This window comes from Hippoglossus hippoglossus, chromosome 5 (assembly GCF_009819705.1).
Source record: "Hippoglossus hippoglossus isolate fHipHip1 chromosome 5, fHipHip1.pri, whole genome shotgun sequence".
NCBI classification, from domain to species: domain Eukaryota; kingdom Metazoa; phylum Chordata; class Actinopteri; order Pleuronectiformes; family Pleuronectidae; genus Hippoglossus; species Hippoglossus hippoglossus.
The window spans coordinates 16800242-16814624 of record NC_047155.1 but is presented as its reverse complement, the minus strand read 5'-3'; the positions used below and the strand labels follow the sequence as shown (position 1 = coordinate 16814624).

At 39.8% G+C, this 14383-nt stretch overlaps 1 protein-coding gene across 1 annotated transcript; it reads left to right on the top strand.

Moving 5' to 3' along the window:
* The first annotated feature begins 1072 nt into the window (after window positions 1-1072).
* cdk4 (cyclin-dependent kinase 4) lies at window positions 1073-13729 on the top strand. The gene is made up of 8 exons (XM_034585299.1): window positions 1073-1336; window positions 8609-8843; window positions 8929-9064; window positions 9243-9410; window positions 10395-10504; window positions 11517-11567; window positions 11669-11804; window positions 12638-13729. The coding sequence occupies exons 2-8, from the start codon at window positions 8626-8628 to the stop codon at window positions 12737-12739; spliced, it is 921 nt and encodes a 306-aa protein (XP_034441190.1). The 5' UTR covers window positions 1073-1336; window positions 8609-8625; the 3' UTR covers window positions 12740-13729.
* Window positions 13730-14383: the final 654 nt, after the last annotated feature.

Genomic DNA, 14383 nt, shown 5'->3' with positions numbered 1-14383 from the left:
CCGGCAAAATAACAGTATTTACAACATTAATGAGAAAAGGAGAGGTGTATCAGTGTTTAAAGTAATAATCCATAAGAAAAGGTGTGACAGAGGTGAAAGGAGCAGTAATGACAATTGTAATGTTAGTGTTATTGCTTATTATGGTAGTATATGTGAGCAGGCATATTATGAAAATATAGTTGTAATCACGATCAGCTTTTATCCATGAGCCACAGAACGTGTTATTCCAATTAGGACCTAAATCTGTATAAACTGTCACATCATGGGGACTGGTCTTTCTTATGGGGCAAAGATAACCTGTCCATAATGTAAATCATTACATTTTAAGGTGAAGATATGTTTGAAGTTAGGTCTCTGTGTTGATGTTATTGTTGTTAATGTAAGGCACCTTGAATCCACCTCTGTGTTTGAAACATGACTTATAAATAAGACTGCCTCACCTCTAAATTATAGAGGATTAAAGGTAATGATGTGCTGCTGCAGACTTTGGCTCCTTCTCTTCTCAGAGAGCAGAAGCAACAGAAGGCGACAACCCAAACAGTATGCAAGCCGGAGGAAGATAATAATAATAACAATACAAATACTACTTCTACTACTACTAATCATTTTAAAATAATTTAAATTATTATAAATACAATTGCACATCTTCTTACAATTACATTATATTGTACTCCAATTGACTTATTTGTATATACTGCTAATAAATGCTATATAAGGAAACTGCCACTGAAATAAACTGGATTGTGGAGATTGACGACAACAGAGATCAGAAAACACTCAGCACTATTTTTCGAAAGTGGACTGAAAAGTTGTTTAATGTACAAGTGCCTGTAAATGAAATATTTTACTAGGTCCCACCATCTCACATCATTTTATTATCATATTTTTTTATAAAGTACATGTACGTTCTTGATGTCTTTGACCTCTTTTATTTCAGAGGCTTCCTGGTTGTAATAGATGTCTTCTCATGTTGTGTCTCACAGAGGATATAAGTGAATGTGACCCAGCAGCTTTGAGTTCTTCTTCATACACGATGTGCTGCCACAGACTCTGGCTCCTCCTCCTCCTCTCAGAGTTGCTAGAAGCAACAGGAAGCGACAAAAAGAGTGCGGGCAGGAGGAAGAGCAAAGAAACACACACACAGTGGAGGCCCTGGAATCGTTTCGCTGGACCGAGGCGTCTCCACTCCAGACCCCGCGAACTCCTCCGTCTGAACCCGACCTGCCTCCCTCCGGACCGGGGCTGTGGGAGCTGGGACGATACGTGGCACGTTAGAGAGCATGTCCTCCTCCCGGAGCTGAAGGAGTCGAGCTGCCCCTCGGAGCAAACAGACGAGGTAAGTCCAACATCTGCTTCCAGTCATGTGTGTGTGTGTGTGTGAGGCACAGCGGGGGGTTTATATCATGTGGACGTGCGTGTACATGGGGGGGGGGAGAGGAGCGGTGATCCGTCTCCTCCGCTCCCTCCGCCACGTCAGTGAACATGTGGGTGAAGGAGGAGAAGTCTGTGGCCTGTAGCTGCTGCACTTTGTCTCCACTTTAATTCACAAAGGAGCGCTATGGAGGAGCACCACGTGTCGGGACCAGAGGAGCTTCCTCTGCCCCGCTGCTCGCCGCCCACCGGCGCCCAGTGTCCGGCTGGGACTCGATCAGGCTCCTACATGGATGAAGGATAGTGGGAGTGATGTCTGATAATCAATACTGACAGGCTGCTGATCGATAGCTGCCCCCACAGGTTAATGGCCCCAGTGGCACTAACTTCCAGCTGTTAAAAAAAAAAAGAAAAAAAACCCTCATCTGTCCCTGATGTGAGACTGCAGGAGAGGAACTGTGGAGATGTTTTCAGAGTGACAAGTCATGCACACAAGCCTGAGCACTTCCTGTAGAGGGGAGGAAGCATGATGACCACAACAAGCCTGATCATTCACAGACAAGGACTTTGTACAGGATGTTTCTGTGATTCACTGGAAAAGCTTCAAGTCAAATGTAATGTTTTGCTCTTTTGGGAAATGAGTCACATTGTAGGGATTAGAGGTGTTGACTCAATGCAGATCAATCATTTATTGTTTATTTCTTAACTGTTGGTCAACATTGTAAAAAAAAAAAGTAAATGCATCAAAACAAAATGCATCACAATACATCAATATAAACGATACAGTAGAATGCAACTTTATTAAAACCCCAAGGCTATTTGGTTTAGTGCAAGTAAAAGAAGACAAAAACACGTAACAGACACGTAACAGACACGTAACAGACATGCACTAACAGACATGCACTGACAAACATCCACAAGAACAATAAACCACATTAAAAGAGCTGTTTGGTTGTGTTGAGCTAAAAGTTTTCTTTAAAAATACTAATTGTCATAATGAATAAGTAAATTGATTAATGTAATTGTCTACATGCCATGGCAGATTTTCAAACTGTAAAAGTGACTTTCATCACTTTGACATTTTGCAGCAAGGGCCTGAATAACCCCCTTCTCTCTCTCTCTCTCTCTCTCTCTCTCTCTCTCTCTCTCTCTCTCTCTCTCTCCCCTCAAGTATTTCTGTATTTGTCAAACTTTGTGGCTCTATTGTGGCTCTGCTGCCTCCCACAGCCGTTGCCACACAACCTGCAGAGGAATGTTGCACTCTCACAATGAGTTGATGGTAAACTCCCCAAATCAGCTGTGACTGCACTCTTATGGAACAGTCAACATATGAAAAGGATTTGTAGTATAGGATGACTAGAGCTCGCCCTCGAGTGCTGCACTGTGATATCATCACAGCTTATAAATAACATTAAATATGAGGACACAGCACATATATTTAATTGTTTTTGGGATAATATTATCATGCAAATGTGGGAAAACTATTCTTAGTCAAAATATTTGAATTTTGTTAATTTTGTTCTATATAAATACTTTAGAATTCTGAATTGAAAGAAGTCTACTCTTGTGTTTCTGTATTAATGACATACAAACAACAAATTAACATCTTAATTATGATTTAATGAGAAAATAGACGCGTCTGATAACAGTACAATAAACTTTATTCATATCCCACTTTTCAAAACACAGGTACAAAGTGCTTCAATAAGCAAGACAATTAAATGAATGAATAAACATCCCAGATAAAATCAAGAAAAAGCTTTCGGTTTGAAATATTGAGGTAGTTCAATCATCGTAAATAAATCAAATTAAAACAATACTGTCTGTAAAATAAAAACACTGTCATTATTCATATTTTATTAAATATGCGCCACAGTTTTATAAAAGCAGGTTGCTTAGCATGTTGTCTGTGTGTAATTTAAAACTGTAAAATCATTTAATAAACGCTTTTCTTCATATTTAAAATATTAGTTAATCAATTTAGATTCCTGCCACCGGAGAAAAACAAAATCGCACAACCTTTTTCTTCCTTATGTTGAATATATATGCAGTGACATGCAGGAGCAAAGTTATAGTTTAATGGTGACCTCGAGATGTATTTCAGGATCTGGATGAAACACGGTCACAAGTACTGAGAAGCTGTGATGATTTAATTAAAAACAGATCTCTATGAAAGAAAAAGGAATTGTAGATGTTTAATAAAGGTCCCTTAAATGCAAAGTCTGCTCAGAAAAACAAGGTGGTCCACACAATGTTGCATTAAAAATGTTTCTTGGGTTTTTCTCATATTTTGCAGGAGGGAAAGGTTAATTCACAGCTGAGTTCCCACATGAATTTTGTTGGCAGGAACAAGAATGCTGACAGATTCTTGTCTGCAGAACCTCTTACTCAACTCTTTGCATAAGAGGAAGACATGTGGTGTTCAACATGAAAAATGCAGCATAACTTCATTCTATTACCTACAGTTAATATTGACAGTTGACACCTTCAAAAACTGTTGTGTAGCAGCATTGTTCAACCCTTTGACTATAACACGTTGAAGCCTTGTTTCTGTTGTCATCATGTTCACTTCCACCAGTTTGTGATCCAGTATTGATGCAGCACAGAAACACTGCACTTAATAACTTGAGAGTTTTGAAGGATTTATATATGATTCACCAAATCATCTGAACCTTAAAAATCAGACCAGAAAGGCCAATTTACTGCTACATTTAACAGTGACTCTGTCTATTTTATTTGAATAAGCATAATACTGGAACGTTTTCTATTTGCAGTTTAGTTTTTCTTAATATTTGAAAATGTTTCCTACCACGGTCAGAGTTAAAGCTGCATGTACACCCGTCAGCCACAGCATTAAATTGATTATCTTGCTACAATGTCATTTGGGCAGCAGGTGAACTGCTTATTGAAGTTGACGTATAAAATTGGACAAGCGTGAGGATCTGAGTGACTCTGACAAAGACAAGACAGCGATGCCTACATGTCTGGATCAGAGAGTCTCCAAAATGGCTGGTCCTGTTGGGGTCTTCCTGGTTTGCAGTGTTCTGTACCTATCCAAAGTGACCCAAAGAAGGACAATTTTATTTTAATTTTACAGTTTTTCAGTTGTGTTTTCAGAAGGTTTACAGTTTCACAATATGCACTCATATAAAATAAAATTGCATCAAGTGAATAAAGATTTTATTCATATTCCCCACTCCTAATATCTGAAGTAATATTTTTATGCCTCCATGCCGGGGACAGCCGGTGGCCGGAGGCATTCTGTTATCGGGTTGTCCGTCCAATTCTTGTGACTACGATATCTCAAGAATGCCATGAGGGACTATCTTCAAATTTGGTCCAAACGTTCAGTTGGTGCCTAAGGCGCAGAGATGCATGTTGAGAGCAAAAGCCGGCCGGTGTGGCCTTATCCTACTGGAGAGATTCTGTAAACCGCTGACAACCATATTGCTGGCTACCATAGAAATCTATTAGAACACAGTGCATCACAGCTTTCTCCATGCGAGACTGTGTAGCTGCAGAGAGATCAGTGTCCACCACTAAAAGCACCTAGTATCATCATGTGAGCATCAGAACTTGACCACAGAGCAATGAAAGAAGTCGGCTTGGTCGGAAGAATCATGTTGTATCCTATATCATGCAGACTGTTGTGTTTTTGGAAGATGATTCCAGAATGTACTATTGAGAAGAAGTCAAACTGGTACTTGTTAAAGTAACATCCACATGGTTGCATCACGTAAACACTGCTACTAAGGATAATCTCTGATTGTTGTGCCTCCATTTAGTAGAATAAAGTGACTTGCTGCTCTGTACAAATTCTTCAGGAATGGTTTGAGGAACACAACAAAGAAGGGTGTTGACTTTGCCTCTAAATTATCCAGATGTCAGTCCATTCCAGCATCTGGATGGGAAAACAAGTCTGATCCATGGAGACCCCTCTCAACTCAGAGGACACCTACAGGGGTTTCTGCTTGGATGAGTCAGAGCTATTAGACAGTTTGTTTTTCATGCTGTGGCTGATCAGTGTAAAACTAACTAGTATTGTCTTTAGTGAGTAATAAACCCATTATTTTATTGGTTGTGTCCTTAATCGTTTAGTTTGTGAAATGTCAAAACGTGGTGGAATATGCAAACAACAATTTACCAGAGCCCAAGGTGACAGATATAGATATTTAGAGTTGACAGTTCAAATCCCAAAGATTAGGTAGTTAGGGGAAAAAATTTAAGGAATTCAAAACCTCACATGTAAGAGGCTGCAAACAGCCAATTCTGGTATTTTTGTTTGTATCTCATCAGATAATTTAAAAGGAGGCAAATGGATAAAACATTTTCCGATACCTAATCAGTAAATCAGATGTCTCATCTCTGGTCACATACATTTTTTTGCCCTATCAGTTAGCTGAGTCCAAATGATCATAGATGAAGATACTTACATTAACCTAAATTTAAGATATTCTAAAACTGACAGAAAGCTGGACACTAACAACCTCGGATGATTCTATCTTGATGATGTAAATTGAGGTAAGCAGGGTGAGACAGGGAGGGAGCAGGCTGAGCTCGCTGCCCCTGCAGCAAACTGCTCTGACAGATTAGACCGGCTGGGACTTAAACAAAAGGGAGGAAGGAGATGGATGAAGCCTGGCAGGTGACCGAGGGAACAGAAAGCTATTTGGGTTGAGTGGTTGAAGGTGTTTCCTGTGCTGGCAGAGCGCTGGCCAACAAATCCCATGTCAAGTATATTTGCTTTAAAATGGCGTCTCATTCAGTGAGTCATTTGACCTGTTGGAGGAGGTCGGTACTTCATCCTGCAGCTCATGAGTTATAAAACAGATTGTGAATACAGAAGAGCATTCATTAATTCCATTTCGGATATGATTTAAAATATGTCACATATTTCAACCCCCTGAGTACCTGGAGAGCTCTGATGAGGCTTCAGTCTAGTACAGGCCACTACGACCAGCAATAAAACCCCAGCACTTATCTGCAGCGATAGCTGGCTGCTGCTGCCAGGATGAAATTGAAATACACAGACTTTTTCCCCCTTTATATTGTATTAAAGCTGCGTCAATAAATACTTTATATTTGTCATGGGACAAATGACTACATGTATTTTGAAATGGGACAAACTGTGGAGAGAATGATCACCCGGCTCTGGAGTTCCCCCTCTGCATGTGGAGCTTTTCTTTCTTTCAGCGTCATTGTTTTTGTTTTTCGGGCCCGCAACTTTTCTGTTACCTTTCCTCACCAGCGACATTTTCAGACGCAGTCACCGGCTCAGATAAACCCCCTGTAAACTCCCAGCCCAGCACCAAAAGGCAGATGAATTTACAGACTAATTAAAAAGCTTTTTAAATAGTTGACAGATTTCCCATGTAGATATTTTATTCTACCATTATTATACACTAATATAAATTTCATTCTGTGATCGATTTTATTATATTACCCACCATGATCAGGCGAAACGGTATCTTGTTGCCTGAGGCATTGTGTTCTCGGGTTGTCTCTCTGTCTCATTCTTGTTATCTCATGATCGCTTTGAGGAAATTTCTCCAAATTTGGTGAACATGTTCAATTAGAGTCACAGATGAACTGATAAGATTTTGGTTATCAAAGGTCAAGGTCATAGTGATCTCACAAACCCATTTTTTGTACTTTGTGAACACTCCATCTTAGGAATGCCTTGAGAGAATGCTTTCAGATTTGGCACAAATTAAGTGATTAGATTTCAGTGGTTAAAGGTCATGGTGGCCCCACAAAAGATGTTTTTGTTCTCTTGAAGATGATATCTCAAGTCTGCCTTTAGGTACTTTCTTCAAAATTTGGACTCAAAGTTTGAGTTTAATAATCAACTGATCAGATTTCATTGGTAAAAGGTCATGGTCATTGTGACCTCACATTATTGTAAATACAATAACTCAAGTAACACCTGGAGGGACTGATTTTTGCATGGGTTGGCGGAGGCATACTGCTACACCGCAGTAATTCTAGTTGTAATTGCAAATGTACATTTAGCACATTGCAAGAATGGCCTTGTCAGCTCCTTGGCACATCTAGCAGGTTGTTTAGCTGTAAAACATCTCTCTGTTTATCCTGCCTCCCCTGTATAAACCAGCACTCGAACCAACACTTGTAACCACTGGTTGACAATAGCTTTCCAGATTAAATTTGTCTTTCTTTGTGGAGATAGTGATTTACTGCTTGTTATGTTAGAAGCTGCTGTTTCCTCACTCCTCTCCTCACACTGATGCATCCTGCAGCCGATGTCTCACTGGAGAACTTCAGCACAGACAGTGTTGTCCAAGTAACAGCCTGAGGCATTTCCAAAAGTCTGAATACATGTCAGTGAATAAATCAAAAGGCAGTGCTGCTGCATGACAAATATTATTATTATTGGGGTCGCATCCGAACCCACGGCTGCTGCAGGAGGACGGAAAATTTGAAATGTGCAGTCCTCGTGAGGTCTAAAAGTGAAAGCATCCCCTGTCAACACCATCAGAGGCAGCCTGACTTAAAATAGGTTTTCTACTCATTAAAAAATGGATGTAAAAGCACAAGAATGGTTAAGGAGCATCCATTTAGTTTGGATGTGGAGTATTTGGAGAGGAAATAACAGTGAATTCAGCTTCTGTGGCGTGCGTGTTACTCTCAGCCCGAGGACTGCTCCGTCTTTATTGCAGAGGATCCAACAGTTTCTCTCACAGCTTGAGAGTTCACTGAGAGTTCATCGTAATACCTGCTCACAGAAATGAACAGAAAACCCTCAAACGGTCATAAAAGGGAGCCGTTTATCTCAGATCTATGAGCTTTGGGGCTAATTCCATGATGTTTGATGTGTCTTGCCTTTTACACGTCATTTTCTTTTCATTTCATTCTTATAAATGGAGCAAATGTATCTTCTGCAATACTCTGTTGTGATTTCACAGTTGACTTTTGTTGCAACTAGACTTGCTATATTTGTAGAGTTGAGTCAAGCGACCTTTTGATCGACATTTGGGATGAGCTTAAAGAAGCGAGGTAGTGGGTGTGTGTTTGTGTTACATTGTATCATATAGTGATGTGTGTGATGTAAGGATGTGATGTCCCAGTTCATTCCCAGTGGAAGGGCTTCAAGCTGCCCACTGGGGTAATTGAATTCAGATAATACAACAATGCATTGTGCTAATTCAATTAGTTGTTTTTATTACAAGCATTTATAGTTTGTGAATCTGCTGTTTGTGTGTGTGTGTCCCTCTCTCAGTCTCTTTGAACTTGGCAATGGCCAACGCCACCAGTGTCCAGTATGAGCCAGTGGCAGAGATCGGAGGAGGCGCTTACGGGACTGTTTATAAGGCCAGAGACACGGAGAGCGGGCAGTTCGTCGCTCTGAAGAGCGTGCGCGTCCAGACGGACCAGAATGGCCTGCCCATCTCCACAGTCAGAGAGGTGGCTCTGTTGAGACGGCTGGAGCAGTTTGACCACCCAAATGTAGTGAGGTAAGGGTTTTTATTCAGCCTTTGTTTTCTACAGTCCACTGTGGACGACTCTCTCACACAAGTCTGTTTTTGTTGTGCGTGCCAGGCTCATGGACGTATGTGCCACCAAGAGGTCGGACCAGGAGACTAAAGTCACCCTGGTATTTGAGCATGTGGACCAAGACCTCAAGACATACCTCGAGAGAGCTCCAGCTCCCGGATTAGCTACCGACCGCATTAAAGTGAGGAACAATGTCTAAACCAAACTGTGTAATTTGTCAAGTTAGTCACAAGGCAGAAAAAATATGGAAAGTATGTAGTGTTTTATTATTCAGGCGTAAAAAAAGCTTTTTTTCGAGGCTAAATCTGTTGAAATACGTGGTTTCATTTTAAAATATGTCTGTGTGTGTTTTTATTCAGGACCTGATGAGGCAGTTGGTGTGTGGTCTTGCATTCCTTCACTCTAACCGCGTGATGCACAGGGACCTGAAACCAGAGAATATCCTGGTGACCAGCGGGGGCCAGGTGAAGCTGGCCGACTTCGGACTGGCCCGGATCTACAGCTGCCACATGGCTCTCACTCCTGTGGTGAGGTCACACCGGGACCATGTCGTTTTTCTGTATTTTCTGTATGTCATTTTATGTGTGCCATTTTTCCAAAGTATACAGTTAGAATTCTTTATTGTTCAAATTTAACCACCAGGTTTCAAATTGAAATTAATCAATCCTTAGCCAGTAACAATTTGAAAACCAATCTAAAGTTTCTTTGCTTAAATTGTTCTTAAATTGTTCATTGACGATTAATCCAATGTCCTCACAGGTGCCTTTTGGCAACGTCCATGTTAGCTTGTTATTCATCTTTTTATTAAAATGTCCTGCTAACATGGCAAGAATGTGATGATTTTTCAGTAGTTGAATATCAAATCTTGGGTTCAGCTTCTTTGAATTCATATTTAAGAATCACTTTTAACAAAAGAGTCTGTGGCCATGTTAGCAGCTCTTAGGAGCTCTGTGTTCACAGTGACTGTGCTTACATGTTGATGTTTAGCAGGTAGCTAATTGTTACCAGGAGCACGTTCATTTTCAAAACGTTCTTGCTCTGTTGTCCCTGGGTTGAACGACATGGTGCCCAATCAGCAGTGGCGTGTATGTAATCCTCGCCATTTTAAAAAGGCCAAGATTAAACCCATGTCATCTCCATCTGACATTTTCTTCCACAAGAACGCCAAGAATGACCTTCTCAGCTGCCACACTTGCAACGTATCTCTACCGGCTGTTCATGCACCACCATTTAGTTTTAAATAACCATTTTGCTACGTTTTGTCTGAGCTGAATGCAGCCCTGGTTCACAGTCGAAGCTAAAACGACAAGCTTGCTTATATCTTTATTTAATTTAATTCATACTGTATTAAAATAAATACAAAATTGGCCACTTTGAAAGTAAGACGTCTAGAAATTTAGGTTTTTGGAAATTGCTTAAGTTAATATACAGATATTTTCATCACTAACCAGCCAAAACCGTCAAATACCAGTATATTTCTTTCATTCATCCTCAGTGTTTGTGTCTGTCAGGTGGTGACACTGTGGTATCGGCCTCCTGAGGTTCTGCTACAGTCCAGTTATGCCACACCTGTAGATATCTGGAGCACCGGCTGCATCTTCGCTGAGATGTTCCGACGCAAGTGAGTCATCAGGATGACGTTCAGATGAGGAACACAGACACAATATGGTTAAAATCTTATGATTAGATTATAATCTCTGTCTTTGTTTCTACTTGCGTCAGTGTTTCAATCATGGTCTAAAAATAATCATTAGATAACACGAGCAGAAGTTTGTGCTGTTTGGTCAAAAGAGAAAAGAGGCTTTGGGCATAAGAGCGGTGCATTACAGTTTGGTGGTGATCCGAGTCAATACATTGAAAAGAAGCAGATTTCATTTCCTCTAGGTAGCGGTTTCACTTTGTTTTATCACATAGAATTCCATTTACTCTAAACGAGTTTGATTAAACTCCTGCTTTTTCTCTATACTGCCCATAAATCATAGGTAAGGAACGTAGGGCAAGTAAATTATGGTTTGTACAGCCTCCTATTTGTTGCTCAGCTTATGTAATTAAAACACTTAAGCAAAGGTTAGTTTAAGGTTAAAGAAAGTTTGGGAAAATATCAAAGTCTTGTCTCATCTTGCACTAGATTATAATGTTCAGTTTAAAACCTCTAGGCTTGTCTCTCATTATAAGATACACTAGTGACAGATTTGAACTCTTACACAGAACTGCTGAGTTTACCAGCGGCTCTGGACGTTCAGATTGTACCTGTATAAGTATTGCATTAGGACATTGGGAACTCTTACTCTGATGGGCCCATGAAGCTGAAATACAGCATTTAAATAATGTTTAGAGGTTAATGGCTTCTATGGGACATAACAGTTTTTCCCAAACTTATAATTTAGCTGTTTCTGTGGAGGCTCAGGTCTCAATGTTATATATAAAATATAATATATAAATACAGTGAATTCAGTGACAACACATCAGTATTTTGTGACTGGGCTGCCACAGTGACGCATTTCAATATCTTCCATATCAGCTTAGTGATACGCACACTAGCTCCATCTGCTGTTAGAAAGTACACATTGCATGGTGATGTTGCTCAGTGTCGGAAGATATTAAACCTCAAAATAATTGCTTTATGTGTTTAGACCGTTGTTCTGTGGAGAGTCCGAAGTGGACCAACTTGGAAAGATATTTGAGTGAGTAACAATCACTTCCCATCACATTTGCTCGGTGATGAGTTGCATTGGTAGATGATTCACACTGCAGCTGGTTCACTGACAATAATCTTTGGTTTCAGAGTGATCGGCTTGCCATCAGAGGACGAGTGGCCGACTGACGTGACGCTCTCGAGAAAACACTTCCCCTCGCTCGTGCCGCGCCCCATTACTGAATTTGTTTCAGAGATAGACGAGCAGGGGACACAACTCTTGCTGGTAAGATTTGGTTTGGGTCGTGATACCTGCCTGGTAATTGATTTACTCTGAGTTATAATAAGGGCAGTAATAGATACGTAACCTCAGTTTGCTCAGTCTGATTATATTCAGCAGAAGCCACAAGAATCTCCCTGGTGCAATATTGAAAATTGTGACTCCTTTTAATTATCAGCTGGTTAAACTGAGAGACGACTGTACAGCAGTTTATTTAAAGAAAGTAATTATTTATGCATCGTTCACATAGTGCTCATAAAAATTGAATTATACCTAAAATCATAGCTTTTCTTTTGGATTCGTATTTGGTTTATCATTTTGTCAAAAAAAAGCAAGTACACGAAGTGCTACTTTTCTGATAAAATAGACATATATTTTTTGCCTGTCCATGTAATGTCATGTAGAAAATACAGGTCTACATTCAAATAAATTCTTTTCAGTTCATTATTATGATTGAACATTGCTTTCTCTTTCAACATTTTTCAACCAGTAACAGCCTGGAGTTTCTGCTGGTTGCCTGGCAACTGGTACAGAGGATGAGTCTGCCAAAGTGCCATATTTTAACTTTTTATTTTTTCATGGGTTAAACAAACAAGTTGTAACATATGAATTAATGCGCTTTAAAGGGGCTCATTAGCATATTTCTTTATTATCTCTGGATAGAGCGAGTTTTACTGTTTGCTCTGTTTCCAGGCTTTATGCTAAGCTAAGCTAACCTGCTTCTTCAGCTTCATCTAACGCTTGTCAAAAGAGTGAATAACAGTATTTCTCAAAATGTCAAACTATTAATTTGAGATGTGAAATTTGACAATGACACCTTGCAATCGTTTCCTCCACAGAACATGCTGACCTTTGACCCCTTGAAACGAATATCTGCCCTGAAAGCTCAAGAACATCCATATTTCTACGACGTGGAGAAACTGACTCAGACAAAGAGATGAAGTGATTCAGTGAAACGCGCAGCGAGATGCAACAGTGTCTAAGTTTAGACCTGGTCCTAAACGTAAAGGATTTCAATTTCACTCACAGCGTCACCTTTCAACATGTCTAGGTTATGCTTTGGAATCGTATTTTGTCAAATCTGCATCAAAACGCCTAAGAAATGGGAACTTAAAAAAACAGAAGAGGAGTGAACTTAATGATCACTGGCTTTCCAACATGTATATGTCACAGTTAATGATGTTAACATGTCACGTCTTCAAGGACAGTACCAGTGTTTTAGATGTTTGATTTCCGTATCAGTCTCATCAGCGGGGACTCGTGAACCGAAACGTCTGTCGTCTCTTCTCAAATGTTGCTCTTGTTACTTTTGTACAGTAGTTAGACGGAAGGAAGCAGATGTGTCTCCTTTTCTGGATACAGGCTGACCACAGTCTGACAGAAGAGCCACCTCAGGGGGTTTGAACAGGCATGCAGTCGTTTGTGTGAATTTACTGTGTTTCTGGCAGAAATGAATCTGTATAAAAACGTATGACACATACCTGTATTTAAATCAATGCACAATGGTCTGAGGTATCAGAACGAAAAACGCACATGAAAGACATATTACAAAAAAACTGGTATTGCTCTTATATACTCTGATAAGGTAAAAGAAACTGTTTCTTTTATTGGACGACTGAACGGTTGGATCTCGTTTTATGTTCAACATTTTTTTCGTCGCTATAAACCATCTGAAATCAACCAGCACTGTAGCTACACACAGTTTTAATCACATTCAGACTTGATTTGTGTATCATTATTATTTTGCAGGTGGAAGTCCATATAACATGAATAAATGTGATTCTATGAAAACTGAAATGGACTGGAATATTTTGTGAAGTCAATATATTGGATACTACCAACAATTCAAAGAGACTCAGCCGCCTCACCAGACAGTTTCTGTCATCCAACATCGACTAAATCAAAATAAAATACATGAACGTGGCTGCCAACATCTGCCAGAAATGGGTTATTTTTTGGTTCTTGCAGGTAAATTGTTATTGTGTTTATCAAAATATATGAAATGAAGTTAAGACACTCAGAAGAGATGGATGTCATTAAAAAAAGAATCAATGCAGCGGGAGCTGAGATATTCTGATTGTCGGTCCCCAATTTCCTCTATGTCAAGCACCAAAAGCAGTGGATCCCACTCCTCCCATAATGCACCTTGATTGTGTCTGTTTCTTAGACTCGTTGTGCCTGGTTTCTCAACAGGTCTCTCAAACACAACACTGTTGGAAATGTGTAGTTATAAGGCGACCATACATGGACAACGAGCACGCGAGCAGAAATGTCATTTGTGCATAATTCCAGGCTACCTGCATTTTTCTCCACATTTCTTGTCGCCACTGTAGCTATCGAATAGAATAGAGCTTAATATAATAGTCTTTATTGTCATTGTAGTAATAAAAAACAAATGTTGAGCAGTACCCTCCATGATGGTTCTAAAATCATTTTTATTGTTAAAATCAGTGGAATTTCCCTTTAAATTATTATAATTTTTCACTAGGAAAAGAACTATACTACTACAAAATGCAACAGTCGTCAATACATAGAAATATCCTATTAGAGTGCACACGCTCGGTCATCAGCAAACAGTCATGCTC

What these genes read in the sequence shown, in the direction of transcription:
- cdk4 (XM_034585299.1), top strand. Translation starts at nt 8,626, where the DNA reads ATGGCCAACGCCACCAGTGTCCAGTATGAGCCAGTGGCAGAGATCGGA. An exon ending in GCTGAGATGTTCCGACGCAA is followed by an intron (nt 10,505 to 11,516) that starts GTGAGTCATCAG and finishes TTATGTGTTTAG; the next exon opens with ACCGTTGTTCTGTGGAGAGT. An exon ending in AGGGGACACAACTCTTGCTG is followed by an intron (nt 11,805 to 12,637) that starts GTAAGATTTGGT and finishes TTTCCTCCACAG; the next exon opens with AACATGCTGACCTTTGACCC.